The sequence below is a fragment of the Bombina bombina genome, chromosome 5 (assembly GCF_027579735.1).
Source record: "Bombina bombina isolate aBomBom1 chromosome 5, aBomBom1.pri, whole genome shotgun sequence".
NCBI classification, from domain to species: domain Eukaryota; kingdom Metazoa; phylum Chordata; class Amphibia; order Anura; family Bombinatoridae; genus Bombina; species Bombina bombina.
Genome location: NC_069503.1, coordinates 589,258,726 through 589,275,923, shown reverse-complemented (window position 1 = coordinate 589,275,923; position 17,198 = coordinate 589,258,726). Strand labels below are relative to the sequence as shown.

Here is a 17,198-nt window from a genome sequence, read left to right as displayed (position 1 = left end):
AGGGCACTCACAGGACTTTATACAATATGTATTCTTTATTCACACTTTCAGTTTCACATATTAAAGAATGTCGATGTTTCGGCCTTTCCAGAGGCCTTCTTCAAGACAATTCATACTCTTCAATAGTGCGTACCGCACTGTCAGACGAACTCCCAACAATGAAAAAAGATCTCTGTTTTCATTGTTGGAATGAAAAAAGATCTCTGTTTTCATTGTTGGGAGTTCGTCTGACAGTGCGGTAAGCACTATTGAAGAGTATGAATTGTCTTGAAGAAGGCCTCTGGAAAGGCCGAAACATCGACATTCTTTAATATGTGAAACTGAAAGTGTGAATAAAGAATACATATTGTATAAAGTCCTATGAGTGCCCTCCACTACATATCTGCTTTATATATATATATATATATATATATATATATGTATATATATATATATATGGGTATGTAATATGTTCAGGTCTCAAGTTGTGCTAATTCTACTAGCGCTATTTTGGACTGCGCTCAAACTCAACCCGTAATGTTCAACTTGTATTATGAGCAATTTTTATTGTGGTTGCTATATCCATTGAAAGTATAGGGCCTGCTAAAGTGACGTCGGTCCTGCTAAACCTTGTCTGGTAAATATTTGGTTTCCATGGATTTGTAATATCAATTTGCTTGCTAATTTAACCGCGGACATCGATATTGATATCGCACCCTGCACAATAGTGCTCCACTTGTAATCTAGGACAATGTTGGGACAAATAATTTTCACACCCTCCTGCCCAGAAAAAGATTACATAGGCGACTTCAGTTATATTTTACATCAAAATAGGCTTAATAATTTTAAATAAATAATGATGATTTCAAAGACTCATATTTATTTATTCAGATTCTTCTTGAACTATTAAACATTTGTTGGGACCCTCAACAAGAAAAAAAACAAGAATATGCCTATCATCTTAAGGTTTAGAGCGACTTATTTTGGATAATCAATTACAAAGTTTAACCCTGAGAAACTTGTACATTTGCATTCCTCCACAAGGACTCTCTTTGAACACAGTAAATTATTTAGAATATTGGTTATGGAGACCCTTAGATAAAGAAGTTGAAAATATGTTGCATTCATAGGCCTAGATTTAGAGTTCGGCGGTAGCCGTCAAAACCAGCGTTAGAGGCTCCTAACGCTGGTTTTGGCCGCCCGCTGGTATTTGGAGTCAGTCAGGAAAGGGTCTAACGCTCACTTTTCAGCCGCGACTTTTCCATACCGCAGATCCCCCTACGCCATTTGCGTATCCTATCTTTTCAATGGGATCTTCCTAACGCTGGTATTTAGAGTCGTTTCTGCAGTGAGCGTTAGAGCTCTAACGACAAAATTCCAGCCGCCTGAAAATAGCAGGAGTTAAGAGCTTTCTGGCTAACGCCGGTTTATAAAGCTCTTAACTACTGTACCCTAAAGTACACTAACACCCATAAACTACCTATGTACCCCTAAACCGAGGTCCCCCCACATCGCCGCCACTCGATTAAAATTTTTAACCCCTAATCTGCCGACCGCCACCTACGTTATCCTTATGTACCCCTAATCTGCTGCCCCTAACCCCGCCGACCCCTATATTATATTTATTAACCCCTAACTTGCCCCACACAACGTCGCCGCAAGCTACTTAAAATAATTAACCCCTAATCTTCCGACCGCAAATCGCCGCCACCTACGTTATCCCTATGTACCCCTAATCTGATACCCCTAACATCGCCGACCCCTATATTATATTTATTAACCCCTAATCTGCCCCCCTCAACGTCGCCGACACCTAACTTCAATTATTAACCCCTAATCTGCCGACCGGAGCTCACCGCTATTCTAATAAATGTATTAACCCCTAAAGCTAAGTCTAACCCTAACACTAACACCCCCCTAACTTAAATATAATTTTTATCTAACTAAATTAATTAACTCTTATTAAATAAATTATTCCTATTTAAAGCTAAATACTTACCTGTAAAATAAATCCTAATATAGCTACAATATAAATTATTATTATATTATAGCTATTTTAGGATTAATATTTATTTTACAGGCAACTTTGTAATTATTTTAACCAGGTACAATAGCTATTAAATAGTTAAGAACTATTTAATAGTTACCTAGTTAAAATAATAACAAATTTACCTGTAAAATAAATCCTAACCTAAGATATAATTAAACCTAACACTACCCTATCAATAAAATAATTAAATAAACTACCTACAATTACCTACAATTAACCTAACACTACACTATCAATAAATTAATTAAACACAATTCCTACAAATAAATACAATTAAATAAACTAGCTAAAGTACAAAAAATAAAAAAGAACTAAGTTACAGAAAATAAAAAAATATTTACAAACATAATAAAATTATTACAACAATTTTAAACTAATTACACCTACTCTAAGCCCCCTAATAAAATAACAAAGCCCCCCAAAATAAAAAATTCCCTACCCTATTCTAAATTAAAAAAGTTACAAGCTCTTTTACCTTACCAGCCCTGAACAGGGCCCTTTGCGGGGCATGCCCCAAGAATTTCAGCTCTTTTGCCTGTAAAAAAAAACATACAATACCCCCCCCCAACATTACAACCCACCACCCACATACCCCTAATCTAACCCAAACCCCCCTTAAATAAACCTAACACTAATCCCCTGAAGATCTTCCTACCTTGTCTTCACCATCCAGGTATCACCGATCCGTCCTGGCTCCAAGATCTTCATCCAACCCAAGCGGGGGTTGGCGATCCATAATCCGGTGCTCCAAAGTCTTCCTCCTATCCGGCAAGAAGAGGACATCCGGACCGGCAAACATCTTCTCCAAGCGGCATCTTCGATCTTCTTCCATCCGGTGCGGAGCGGGTCCATCTTGAAGCAGGCGACGCGGATCCATCCTCTTCTTCCGATGTCTCCCGACTAATGACGGTTCCTTTAAGGGACGTCATCCAAGATGGCGTCCCTCGAATTCCGATTGGCTGATAGGATTCTATCAGCCAATCGGAATTAAGGTAGGAATTTTCTGATTGGCTGATGGAATCAGCCAATCAGAATCAAGTTCAATCCGATTGGCCGATCCCATCAGCCAATCAGATTGAGCTCGCATTCTATTGGCTGATCGGAACAGCCAATAGAATGCGAGCTCAATCTGATTGGCTGATTGGATCAGCCAATCGGATTGAACTTGATTCTGATTGGCTGATTCCATCAGCCAATCAGAAAATTCCTACCTTAATTCCGATTGGCTGATAGAATCCTATCAGCCAATCGGAATTCGAGGGACGCCATCTTGGATGACGTCGCTTAAAGGAACCGTCATTAGTCGGGAGACATCGGAAGAAGAGGATGGATCCGCATCGCCTGCTTCAAGATGGACCCGCTCCGCACCGGATGGAAGAAGATCGAAGATGCCGCTTGGAGAAGATGTTTGCCGGTCCGGATGTCCTCTTCTTGCCGGATAGGAGGAAGACTTTGGAGCACCGGATTATGGATCGCCAACCCCCGCTTGGGTTGGATGAAGATCTTGGAGCCAGGACGGATCGGTGATACCTGGATGGTGAAGACAAGGTAGGAAGATCTTCAGGGGATTAGTGTTAGGTTTATTTAAGGGGGGTTTGGGTTAGATTAGGGGTATGTGGGTGGTGGGTTGTAATGTTGGGGGGGGGTATTGTATGTTTTTTTTTACAGGCAAAAGAGCTGAAATTCTTGGGGCATGCCCCGCAAAGAGCCCTGTTCAGGGCTGGTAAGGTAAAAGAGCTTGTAACTTTTTTAATTTAGAATAGGGTAGGGAATTTTTTATTTTGGGGGGCTTTGTTATTTTATTAGGGGGCTTAGAGTAGGTGTAATTAGTTTAAAATTGTTGTAATATTTTTATTATGTTTGTAAATATTTTTATATTTTCTGTAACTTAGTTCTTTTTTATTTTTTGTACTTTAGCTAGTTTATTTAATTGTATTTATTTGTAGGAATTGTGTTTAATTAATTTATTGATAGTGTAGTGTTAGGTTAATTGTAGGTAATTGTAGGTAGTTTATTTAATTATTTTATTGATAGGGTAGTGTTAGGTTTAATTATATCTTAGGTTAGGATTTATTTTACAGGTAAATTTGTTATTATTTTAACTAGGTAACTATTAAATAGTTCTTAACTATTTAATAGCTATTGTACCTGGTTAAAATAATTACAAAGTTGCCTGTAAAATAAATATTAATCCTAAAATAGCTATAATATAATTATAATTTATATTGTAGCTATATTAGGATTTATTTTACAGGTAAGTATTTAGCTTTAAATAGGAATCATTTATTTAATAAGAGTTAATTTATTTCGTTAGATAAAAATTATATTTAACTTAGGGGGGTGTTAGTGTTAGGGTTAGACTTAGCTTTAGGGGTTAATACATTTATTAGAATAGCGGTGAGCTCCGATCGGAAGTTTAGGGGTTAATAATTGAAGGTAGGTGTCGGCGATGTTAGGGAGGGCAGATTAGGGGTTAATACTATTTATGATAGGGTTAGTGAGGCGGATTAGGGGTTAATAACTTTATTATAGTAGCGCTCAGGTCCGCTCGGCAGATTAGGGGTTAATAAGTGTAGGTAGGTGTCGGCGACGTTGTGGGGGGCAGATTAGGGGTTAATAAATATAACATAGGGGTCGGCGATGTTAGGGCAGCAGATTAGGGGTACATAGGGATAACGTAGGTTGCGGCGGTTTACGGAGCGGCAGATTAGGGGTTAAAAATAATATACAGGAGTCAGCGATAGCGGGGGCGGCAGAATAGGGGTTAATAAGTGTAAGGTTAGGGGTGTTTAGACTCGGGGTACATGTTAGAGTGTTAGGTGCAGACGTAGGAAGTGTTTCCCCATAGGAAACAATGGGGCTGCGTTAGGAGCTGAACGCTGCTTTTTTGCAGGTGTTAGGTTTTTTTTCAGCTCAAACAGCCCCATTGTTTCCTATGGGGGAATCGTGCACGAGCACGTTTTTGAGGCCGGCCGCGTCCGTAAGCAACTCTGGTATCGAGAGTTGCATTTGCGGTAAAAATGCTCTACGCTCCTTTTTTGGAGCCTAACGCAGCATTTGTTTTAACTCTCGATACCAGAGTTAAATTTATGGTGCGGCCAGAAAAAAGCCCGCGGAGCGTTAACAGCCCTTTTACCGCCGAACTCCAAATCTAGGCCATAGTATTTCCAGTCTTTTGTACCTTCTTGTCATGGCTTACCAAAGCACGCAAAGTTAATTTGCAAGGCTGCTGTAACAACACGGGAGCGTGCTTATCTTAAAAAGCATCCGCTTAGCGCTGCTGACAGCTCAGGGTGCACTGTGTGTTTCCGTATGTTGGAGATGGATCCAGAAAGGTGCTCTAAGTTTAGTACACAGGACTTAAAGGGACATGAAACCCAACATTTTGTCTTTAATTATTCAGATAGAGAATACAATTTTTAAAAAGTTTCCAATTTATTTCTATTGTCAAATGACCTTCGCTCTCATGTTATTCTTTGTTAAAGAGATACCTAAGTAGGTAGCGTGCGCATGACTGAAGCACTACAAGACAGGAAATAATGCTGCCATCTAGTGCTCTTCCTATTTTATAGCATTGTTGCAAAACTGCTGCCATATAGTGCTGCAAACAGTCCTGAGCTTGCATCCCTGCTTTTTAACAACGGATAACAAGAAAATGAAGAACATATAATAGAAGTAAACTAAAAAGTGTTTATTAAAGTGTATGATCTATCTGAATCTTGAAAGAAAAAAAATGGGATTTTATGTCCCTTTAAAGACCTCTTCTGTTAATAGTGCTAAGGGTAGCTCTATTTGCGGCCTTGCTATTGTCAGCCTGGTGCTTATTTTTTTCTATAGAAGTCCTGGCATTCTTATTTCCGTCCCGTACCTCTGATCCTGACCATGGCATGTTTTCTGGTTTATGGGTGTCTCGCCTTTGCCTGTACTTTCCAGTTGTGGACTGATTACATGGCTCATGACATTTGGAGTAATACTTTGAAATGGAGTTAATTAAAGCTTGTATCTACCCTTGGCCCTCAATACATCTTCTGCAGAGTTGTTTCTAGCAAACAACCAAGGTAACTACCCTTTTAGCTTATATAATAACAAAGCCCAGATGGGTCCAGTGGAGACGGCAAGTGTTATTGGTATCTCAGCAATGTACCACCCTGACTCATCCCATGCAAGTAATAAAAGCTTTCAGCTGATTTTGCTACAGCAAGTTGAAGGACTTCAAGCTCAGTCGCAGACTGTTGCAGATATCTCTAATACTTCACCTGTAATGGCTTCATCTGCTGCTGAGGAGGCTAGTTTGTTGACTGCTTCTGGTTCACAGCAATCAGGATATTTAACCAATTAAGAGCCAAATCTACCATTACCTGAATGAGAATGAAGCAAATTAGATAGTGGAAGTGAATTGGAAGGTTGTTTAAAATTGCACGCTCATTCTGGATCATGAAAGAAAAAAATTGGCTTTCATGTTCCTTTAAGCTAAATCTCTTAAAAACTGAGCTCTTTATTTTCCCCTCTTCGTCCAAAATCTGCACCCCTAATCTCTCTATAACTGTCGATAACTCCATCATTACCCCTACCCCGCATGCCCGATGTCTTGGGGTCACGTTTGACTCAGATCTTTCTTTCACTCCTCACATTCAGTCCTTGGCTAAATCTTGCCACTTCCACCTTAAAAACATCTTTAAAAGTAGACATTTCCTTACACAAGACACAACTAAGATTTTAATCCACTCTCTCGTCCTTTCCAGCCTTGACTACTGCAACTCTATCCTCTCTGGTCTCCCTAGCTGCCGTCTAGCTCCTTGACAATCCATAATGAATGCCTCTGCCAGGCTTGTCTTCCTTACACGTCGCTCTTCATCTGCTGCACCTCTCTGCCAATCCCTTCACTGGCTTCCTCTTGCCTCCAGGATTAAACACAAAATTCTGACTCTGCCATACAAGGCCCTCAACTACACTGCTCCCCCTATATTTCAGAACTTGTCTCCAGATACTCTTCCTCCCGTCCCCTTCGCTCTGCTCATGAGCTCCTCCTCTCTTGTTACCGCCTCACATTCCCGTTTACAGGACTTCTCCAGATTGGCTCCCATCTTGTGGAACTCTCTGCCTCGCTCCACAAGACTCTACCCTAGTTTTTAAAGCTTCAAGCGCTCCCTAAAGACTCGACTGTTCAGGGATGCATACAACTTACACTAACCTTTTTTTATGCCAGTTCCTCTCTTCCATTGCTATCACCTTGAACCCCCTTAGCATGTAAGCCTATGAGCCCAGCTGTTTGTAGATCACCTTCTTGAGAGATGACTACAACAGTGCGACTCTTGGCAGGGCCCTCTACCCATTTGATCCCTATAAATGTTTCCTTGTATACCACCTATGTTTATAGCGCTGCGGAATCTGTTGGCGCTCTACAAATAACCGATAATAATAACCTGAAAGTTTTGGTGACAACAGTTCCGTACTTTCATCACTATCTGCAAATCTCGTTCTTTATTATACCTGTGACTTATGCTACAGACTTTATTAAAGTTTTTACTGCAATTGCATTACTAATAAGTGAACCCCAGAGCTGGGTTCATAATCTGATTCAAGAGAACAATGACATACTAAATACCTGTAACTTTGTGAATTCTATTAATATATTGTATGATGATCCACATCATGCTTTTTTCTGCCTAAACTGCTTTCAGAACTTTACAGCAAGGGAGAAGGCCTGGTGAGGACTAAGTCTTCCATTTTTGTTGCATTGCTTGCCAGTGATACAAACTGGAATGCTCCAACACTCCTAGATCAGTTCTGTTTGGGTCTCTCTGAACAACTGAATGATGAACTGGCTTGATCTGCTGATCTAGAGAGGTTGATTTCTTTAGTCATTCAAAGAGACAGGAGACTTAAGAGACAACAAGAAAGACTTGATTCACAGGCTTCTGTTTCATTTCAAGTATATCCTGTTTCTACGCAAACTTCTACTGTTGAATCACTGTCACAAGAGAAACCAACGCAGATAGGAGCAATCAATGGACCAATATCTGCATCAGAACCTGTTAGACATTGGAGCCTAAATCTGTGTTTCTATTGTCCAAGGGAGTATATTTTTCACAAAACTTCCTGTAAGACCCAAGAGAGCATCTAAGGAAGGTAAAAAAGATTTGGCAGCAGTGTTCTTGAATATTTATCTGCTCCTGTTCTTCAATACTTATCTGCACATCCTTCTTTGCAGTGGTCAAGGATGATCAGAATTTATACAATTGTTGACCCCGGAGCTAGTGGATGCTTTATTGATTCTTCTCTTGCAAGCTACATTGAAATTCCATGGCAAGCAAAGACCTATTCAATCTAGTTATTTATTGCAGGTAGCAAGCCTATGGATACAGCTGGATACTTCAACACCTTAAAGGCTCAAATGTTTGGCAGGTCTTAAACTACTGGGAATCAACATCCTTGTCTTCAGAAGAGCTTTCATGGTGATACACACATGAAACCCTTAAAGGGGCATGAACCCCATTTTTTCATGATTCAGAAAGCACATAGAAGTTAAATAACTTTACAATTTATATAAATTATATTATCAAATAAGCTTCATCCTCTTGGTTGAAGGAGCAGCTATGCACTACTGGGATCTAGATGAAATCAATGGGTAAGCCAATAACAAGAGGCATATAAGTACAGTCACCAAACAGCAGCTAGATCCCAATAGTGCATTGCTGCTTCTGAGCCTCACTAGGTATGCTTTTAATAAATGATACCAAGAGAATGAAGCAAATTAGATAGTAGAAGTAAATTGAAAAGTTGTTCAAAATTGTCTGAATCATGAATCATGAAGAAGAAAAATGGGTTTCATATCCATTTAAGTGGGAATTTTTTTTTTTGGAAAGGTGTCTAATATAGTAGTTGATAACAATTTTGCACTTGTTTTCAACAGATATCAATTTCTTAAAGTGGGCCATTATTGTCTGTGTTTTTCCAGAGATCACAATCCTAGAATGTTTCCAAAAAAAACAACACAAGATTGTTATCTTCATTATTAATTCATTGGCAATTTTGTGGGTTTACCAAATACATCACAAGTTGAAGGGCCTGTATGTTGATTGATCCCTTTACATTTGTACACTGAGCTACGGAATTTGGCAGCGCTATACAAATAAAAGATAATACAGGGAGTGCAGAATTATTAGGCAAATGAGTATTTTGACCACATCATCCTCTTTATGCATGTTGTCTTACTCCAAGCTGTATAGGCTCGAAAGCCTACTACTAATTAAGCATATTAGGTGATGTGCATCTCTGTAATGAGAAGGGGTGTGGTCTAATGACATCAACACCCTATATCAGGTGGGCATAATTATTAGGCAACTTCCTTTCCTTTGGCAAAATGGGTCAAAAGAAGGACTTGACAGGCTCAGAAAAGTCAAAAATAGTGAGATATATTGCAGAGGGATGCAGCACTCTTAAAATTGCAAAGCTTCTGAAGCGTGATCATCGAACAATCAAGCGTTTCATTCAAAATAGTCAACAGGGTCGCAAGAAGCGTGTGGAAAAACCAAGGCGCAAAATAACTGCCCATGAACTGAGAAAAGTCAAGCGTGCAGCTGCCAAGATGCCACTTGCCACCAGTTTGGCCGTATTTCAGAGCTGCAACATCACTGGAGTGCTCAAAAGCACAAGATGTGCAATACTCAGAGACATGGCCAAGGTAAGAAAGGCTGAAAGACGACCACCACTGAACAAGACACACAAGCTGAAACGTCAAGACTGGGCCAAGAAATATCTCAAGACTGATTTTTCTAAGGTTTTATGGACTGATGAAATGAGAGTGAGTCTTGATGGGCCAGATGGATGGGCCCGTGGCTGGATTGGTAAAGGGCAGAGAGCTCCAGTCCGACTCAGACGCCAGCAAGGTGGAGGTGGAGTACTGGTTTTGGCTGGTATCATCAAAGATGAGCTTGTGGGGCCTTTTCGGGTTGAGGATGGAGTCAAGCTCAACTCCCAGTACTACTGCCAGTTTCTGGAAGACACCTTCTTCAAGCAGTGGTACAGGAAGAAGTCTGCATCCTTCAAGAAAAACATGATTTTCATGCAGGACAATGCTCCATCACACGCGTCCAAGTACTCCACAGCATGGCTGGCAAGAAAGGGTATAAAAGAAGAAAATCTAATGACATGGCCTCCTTGTTCACCTGATCTGAACCCCATTGAGAACCTGTGGTCCATCGTCAAATGTGAGATTTACAAGGAGGGAAAACAGTACACCTCTCTGAACAGTGTCTGGGAGGCTGTGGTTGCTGCTGCACGCAATGTTGATGGTGAACAGATCAAAACACTGACAGAATCCATGGATGGCAGGCTTTTGAGTGTCCTTGCAAAGAAAGGTGGCTATATTGGTCACTGATTTGTTTTTGTTTTGTTTTTGAATGTCAGAAATGTATATTTGTGAATGTTGAGATGTTATATTGGTTTCACTGGTAAAAATAAATAATTGAAATGGGTATATATTTGTTTTTTGTTAAGTTGCCTAATAATTATGCACAGTAATAGTCACCTGCACACACAAATATCCCCCTAAAATAGCTAAAACTAAAAACAAACTAAAAACTACTTCCAAAAATATTCAGCTTTGATATTAATGAGTTTTTTGGGTTCATTGAGAACATGGTTCTTGTTCAATAATAAAATTAATCCTCAAAAATACAACTTGCCTAATAATTCTGCACTCCCTGTAATGATCATAAAAATCCCTTTCAATAATGTGCAATGATATGATATGTGATTTGAAGGGGTGGCAATATCAGTACAGTGAGTGTGTGTGTTGGATTATTGTTTTCACCATTTTTTTTAGTTTAAAAGTGGTTATGATTTATTTGCAACTGTAATTAATTGAGCAGGTAGTGTTTGTATCTGGGGATGTTGTGACTTATGTTATCCAGCATGAAGGAATCATTTCAGTGTGTTTTGCTCATGCATACAAGCAGTGTTACATTTGCAAACTTTTTGGAAGAGTGTTAGCTGGGGAGTTATTTAGTCCTTTTAGCTGTGGAAGTGAATATTGTTGTTAAAGGAACACTTAAGTCTTAAACTGAAACTTTTATGATTCAGATACAACACAATTGTAAACAACTTTCCAATGCGCTTCCATTATCACTATGTGCACAATCTTTTTATATGCACACGTTCTAAGGCACCAGCTCCTACCAAGCACGTGCAAGAGTTCACAGTAGATATATGTATAGGCATTTTGTGATTGGCTGATGGATATCACATGATGCAAGGGGAAGGAAAATTGAACTAATTTTTAAATTTGTCAGAAAAAAAATACTAATATGAAACTCATGCTAAGTGCTTTTGCATTGTCCTTTTATCATGAATTTGATTATGCAATCAACTGTATTTACTTGTCCTTTGATCAAACAATAGATTGTGATCAACCTCATAGTTATAGAATCAGATGAAAGCTTTTACTTTATGCAAAAAATATTTAATATGCTTAACTGTAGCTTTATTATATGCATGATAGAAAGAAATTAATAATATATCCATTTAAAGGGATATGAAACCCAAACGTTATTTTGTGATTCAGACAGAGCATACCATTTAAAAAAAAATAAGTTTCCAATTTACTTCTTTTATCAAATTTGATTTGTTACCATGATATTCTGTGTTGAAGAGATATCTAGGTAGGCATAGTGCTACTGCTAACATCTAATGCTCTTGCAAATAGATTACATTCTTGCAAAACTGCTGCTATATAGTGCTCCAGAAAATGGCCGGCTCCTAAGCATTACGTCCCTGCTTTCAAACAAAATATATCAAGAGAACGAAGAAAAAAATTATAATAGAAGTAAATTAGAAAGTTGATTAAAATCGCATGTTGTATCAAAATTCTGAAAGAAAAATTTGGGGTTTCATATTCCTTTAAAGGGACACTGAACTCAATGTTTTTATTTTGTGATTCAGATAGAGCATTCAATTTTAAGCAACTTTCTAATTTACTCCTATTATCAATTTTTCTTTGTTCTCTTGCTATCTTTATTTGAAAAAGAAGGCAGATAAGCTATTTTTGGTTCAGTACCCTGGACAGCACTTGTTTATTGGTGGGTGAATGTATCCACCAATCAGCAAGAACAACCCAGGCTGTTCACCAAAAATGGGTCGGCATCTAAACGTACATTCTTGCTTTTCAAATAAAGATACCAAGAGAATGAAGAAAATGTAATAATATAAGTAAATTAGAAAGTTGCTTAAAATTTCATGCTCTATCTGAGTCACGAAAGAATAAATTTGGGTTCAGTATCCCTTTAACATGATGGGACAACAATCTATTCACTAGAGATCATTTAAATCAGGGAATAATATTTTCTTTAAAAATGGGTTGGTTCAAATTGAAAACATCAGAACCATATTTTCCATTCTCCTTCGCATAGGCAACATTCATGACAGGCATTATTGAAACTGCTTTAGGCGCATCATCCTTCTAATATCAAAAAGATTTTAGTCAATATTACCTAAAATGATTCAATTGCTGTTGTAGTGGAACAAATACGGAAAGAGGAGCACCCTGAGAGGAACGGATAACAGCTCAGTAGTTTGTTCTATGAAGAGTTATCACCCAGGAGAAGCCTTGTTTAGCCCAATTATGCTTTCCTGAAGTATATCAGTTTGATCCCACTTAGAAAGGTCAGTCCAGCACCGAAATACCAGGCAATCCTCCTCTGAACAAGACACATGGAATATCCACCTGAACTCTCCAATTGATATTCTTATCACATGAAGGATTTCAGCAACCATACAAACTGGATTCATTTTTCAAAATTAAAAACCTATAGGATCCATTTAACATAGATCTTCACTGTCAAATTTATAATCAGGTGACAATTCAGCTGGCATCCAGCGCAGTTGATGGAGCAGTGGATAAGTGTTCTTTGAAACATGGCATTCTCAGAGTATTTGTGCTCTCCTCTGTTTACAAACATGCTGCCATTAGGGCTAATGACTGTAACTTTAAGATGTTCACCCCTAAAAGTGTACTTTTTAAAATTTATTTAGATCTATTAAACAATATATATATATATATATATATATATATATATATATATATAATATATATATGTGTGTGTGTGTATAAATAAACACAAACATGCACTTGTCATTTGAGGCTTTAATATGCATAGTACATAATCAGAATTCAGCCAAAATTACAAAAAAATAATTAAAAAACAGTTTATCTAAAAAAAATGAACTTTCAGGCTATTCCTTCTCACATAGCAACAAAAATGAATTATTGTTGGATAAAGATCTGCAGACATACCCATTGTTAGCGAACATCCAGATTCTCCAATAATACATATTAACAGTAATCCCAGATTGTCATTTGAGATCAGATTCTACCCATGACTGCTAGGGGTGAAGGGTTAAATTAATCCTGCAAATTAGGATTATTACAGAATAACATCTGCTCTCAGAACTAGCCTGTTGATGAGATGTGTGTGTGCTGCGGGTGAATTCTGACAGCCTGCTGAAAGCTGCCTAGGTTGACAATTGGGAGCTGTGTGTGTGGCTGCTGCCCTCCTCCCCTGAGTCTGTCCCAGCTACTTAGTCATCTGTGGATCACAGAAAGGGAACACAAATGAAATAGTAGCTGCTAAGACAAAGGCTGTGAATTACAAGTTGGTTTCTCAAGGTATTGTCTTGCTCTTTAAAATATATTTTGGCTTTGCTTTCACTGCCAGTACAACATATTTTATAGGAGAATGAACCAACAGCAAATTTGCCAGGAATATATTCTAAATGATGACTGAATATCACTAAAAAAATGCTATTTTTAAAAATGCATCCTCTTGGGAATACAAACCAAAATTGACATCATAATTTGATCAAACGCCTGCCATATAATGATGTGGTATTTGGAATTGACTTTCATGGAACAAAACATCTTATCCAAAATGGTTCATTTACATTTCTAGAAGATATAGAAATCTTAATATATATATTTTTTTGCTTTGGAATATGCTGTTTGCCTTCACTTATCAATCACACTGCAAATCTCTGTGCAAAACCAGAAAAAAGGTGTCCTTTCATTGGAGAACTGCAATCCATTTCTGCACTGCAAAAAAAAAGGTGGTACTGATGTATTTCTAAGGAGAAACTGTACACATTTTATCCTGGCTGGTACATTACTTGATGGATATCATGGATTGAGCATGGTGGACGCATATTGCTAGTATGGTGGCAATGTACAGCTGCCCTCTAGGTACATTATTATCTCAGTTGTTTCTTCTTTGTTTCTACAATGCAACAGCCCTCCCATGGACTATAGGATTGACTATTTACAACATATTGTCACAATCAGAGACAAATCATATTGTTAGATTGAAAGAGGCTTAACTTTTACCCCTCCATTACATAAAAAAGCAATCTTGCAACCACAGTATAATTTAACAATCTTAGAATCTTCATAAAATACACTATTCAATTTATTTAAAATTTCACCTTTAGAATTTATGCAACTGTATTCTGTTAAATATTAATTGTTTAAATCTGTTGATATTGTATAATTCTTATACTTTTAGATATACAGTGTGTATATATATATATATATATATATATATATATATTCGATTTATACGGCAAAAAAAAAAAATATTTGCCCTTATACGTTGCATTTTCATCGTGCAAAACCCGTATTTCTTAATGTATCTCTGTTCTTCTGACAGAACTGTAGAGATCCACGTCTAGAGAATTGTCTGACGGGAAAATGAAGAAATCTACGTTTGTGGCCATGTTTATCCTCGGGTAAAAAAAAAACCCCACACACTGTTTTTGCTGTAGAGGGAGGAGGAGCAGTTCCTCGCTGACCCTGTGTGCCGAGCTCACTGCTCACAGCGGCCGCCGCCTGGACGCGTTACGGTAATTGGCTGTCAGTGCCGGGGTGTTTTGTCCCTGTCGGCTCTCGGTGGTGAGATGGGAGAAGGCATGTCTAAAAGACTGAGGCTGCAGTTTGGAGGGGAGGCAGAGATGGAAGAGCGGTCGTTCAATAACCCCTACCCGGATTACCGGCCCCCACAGCCCTGTACTGGAGAACAAGAGGAGGAAGGAGAGGAAGAAGGGGAAGCCGCAGGGGAGCTGAGCGAGCTGGATCTGCCATTTGACAGAGATGGGAAGGTGGGTACCAGTGACGTATCAACTGTGTGTGTTTTTATGTACATGTGGGGCGACGTACAGACACACACCTACATTACTTCCTGTTTAATGAAAATATATCTACCCTATACTACCACCTGATGATACACAATTGCTCGTACCCACCATTTGTTGCTTTTTTTCTAGCAGGCCTAGCACTTTCTAAAGAATAATTTAGGATTTTAGGCAATATACATATGTGTCATAATACAGCTTATACATACAACCTAAAGGTAGACTAGTTTTATATCATTTTTAATACTTTTTTTTACCCTCAGAAAGATAGCAAAGTAATCTGTAATCAGAAAGGCAATATTTATTTTAGAACACAAAAATCAAACCAAAGACACATTCTATTTAAAATAAAAATATATTAATGAAAAAATATGGATTTTAGAATAATTCTGGATTTGGGGATTTGTGCCTGTACTATATGGTTTTACTTCTGTTTCCATTTGTTAAAACACCAGAAAAGAGACTTTATAATGTGATTAAATCAGAGGGTCCTCATTTTTTTAGAGGGGGAGATGAGGGGCTGTAATCAGCACTACCCTTTTCCTTAGAAAATGCCCTGGTTTTTGCCAGGTAAATGATATTTTAAAGGTGATTACTCGCTTCTTACAAAAATAAGCAAAATGCCCTATGGGGTCTATGACCTCATACAATGAGCAACAAGGAAGTACCTCAGTTTGTGAGACATCCTCTATTTCATTAGAGCATGTAATTTTAAGACTATCGACCCTACACTACTGTGTGTTTAACCCCTGCAAAGGGGTTAAACACACAGTAGAAATACTGTTTGGGACCCACAGAGCACTGCTGGTCCTAAGTGGAAACCACCACTGATCCAATCAACAGTGCTAGTCCCACGACTCAGCTGTGTAACTAGCATTGATGATAGGATCAGCATCAGTTTCTGCTCTGGACCTCCAGTGCTCTGCGGGTCCCAAGCAGTACTTCTACTGTGTTACTGTGTGTTTAATGCAGAATTATGTAACTTTTTTCCCTCCAGTGTTTACTGTCCCTTTATCCTTTACAGGAGTTAAACACAGAGTAGCGCAGGGTCGTAAAATTGCATGCTCTAACAAATTAGAGCATGCCATTTTTTTACTATTATGGCCCTTTAACTTAAAAATGTTCAAAGGAGAGATAATAAATGGTACATAATCACACACAAAAAAAACCCTTAAAGTATATTAAGAGGTTGTCTTCAAAAAGAGCAACACTGGAGCAATACGGCCGTTATTTGAAGTTGGATTGTACAAAGTTTTGGATTAATTTATCAAAGCATTCTTAACAGAAAGGTAGGCGATTCAGGGAATAAACTGATAGTAGAGGTTGCTTTGAATAAATACTGTAAGGGAATTCAAGAATGCCTGGGAACTGAATAAGGCTATCCTAAGAATTAAAGGGACATTAATCACAATTAATTTCTTAAATGATTCAGAAACAGCATACAATTTACTCAACTTTTCAGTTTACTTCTAGTATCAAATTTCCTTGGTATCCTTTGTTGAAGGAGCAGCTACCTCTGGGTGCTAGCTGAACTCATGGGGCGGGACAATGATAAGAGCCATATATGGGTAGCCAGCAATCAGCATCTAGCTCAGCTCCCAATAGTAATTTGCTGCCCCCTGAGACTACCTAGGTATGCTTTTCAACAAAGGATACCAAGCTAACAAAGCACATTAGATAATGGAAGTAAATTGGCAAATTGTTTAAAATTACATGTTCTGTCTGAATTATGAAAGTTTTATTTTTGACTTTACTATCCCTTTAACCCCTTTTGCGTTGTTATGACATTCCATACCGTCTTAACAGCGCTGGGCTTTAACGCCGTTAGGATGGCATGGAACATCCTCCTGCTTTTACTTAATGAAAATTCAGATTGGGGGTACATGCTTAGCAGCGTAGGCAGTCCCCCATGATCCGATCCCTGCCTTGAAATCAAGTGATCGCATTGACGATTGCGTGATTTCTATTTTCCAACAAGTGTTTACATCGG

General features: G+C 38.4%; 1 protein-coding gene across 1 annotated transcript in view; it reads left to right on the top strand.

The window, feature by feature from the left end:
* Window positions 1-14,864: 14,864 nt before the first annotated feature.
* LANCL2 (LanC like glutathione S-transferase 2) overlaps window positions 14,865-17,198 on the top strand; it is a 182,102-nt gene continuing 179,768 nt past the window's right edge. Inside the window, exon 1 of the mRNA XM_053714551.1 lies at window positions 14,865-15,175. Within this exon, the coding sequence (XP_053570526.1) occupies window positions 14,975-15,175 (201 nt within the window). The 5' untranslated portion in view covers window positions 14,865-14,974. The remainder of the gene's footprint in view (window positions 15,176-17,198) is intronic.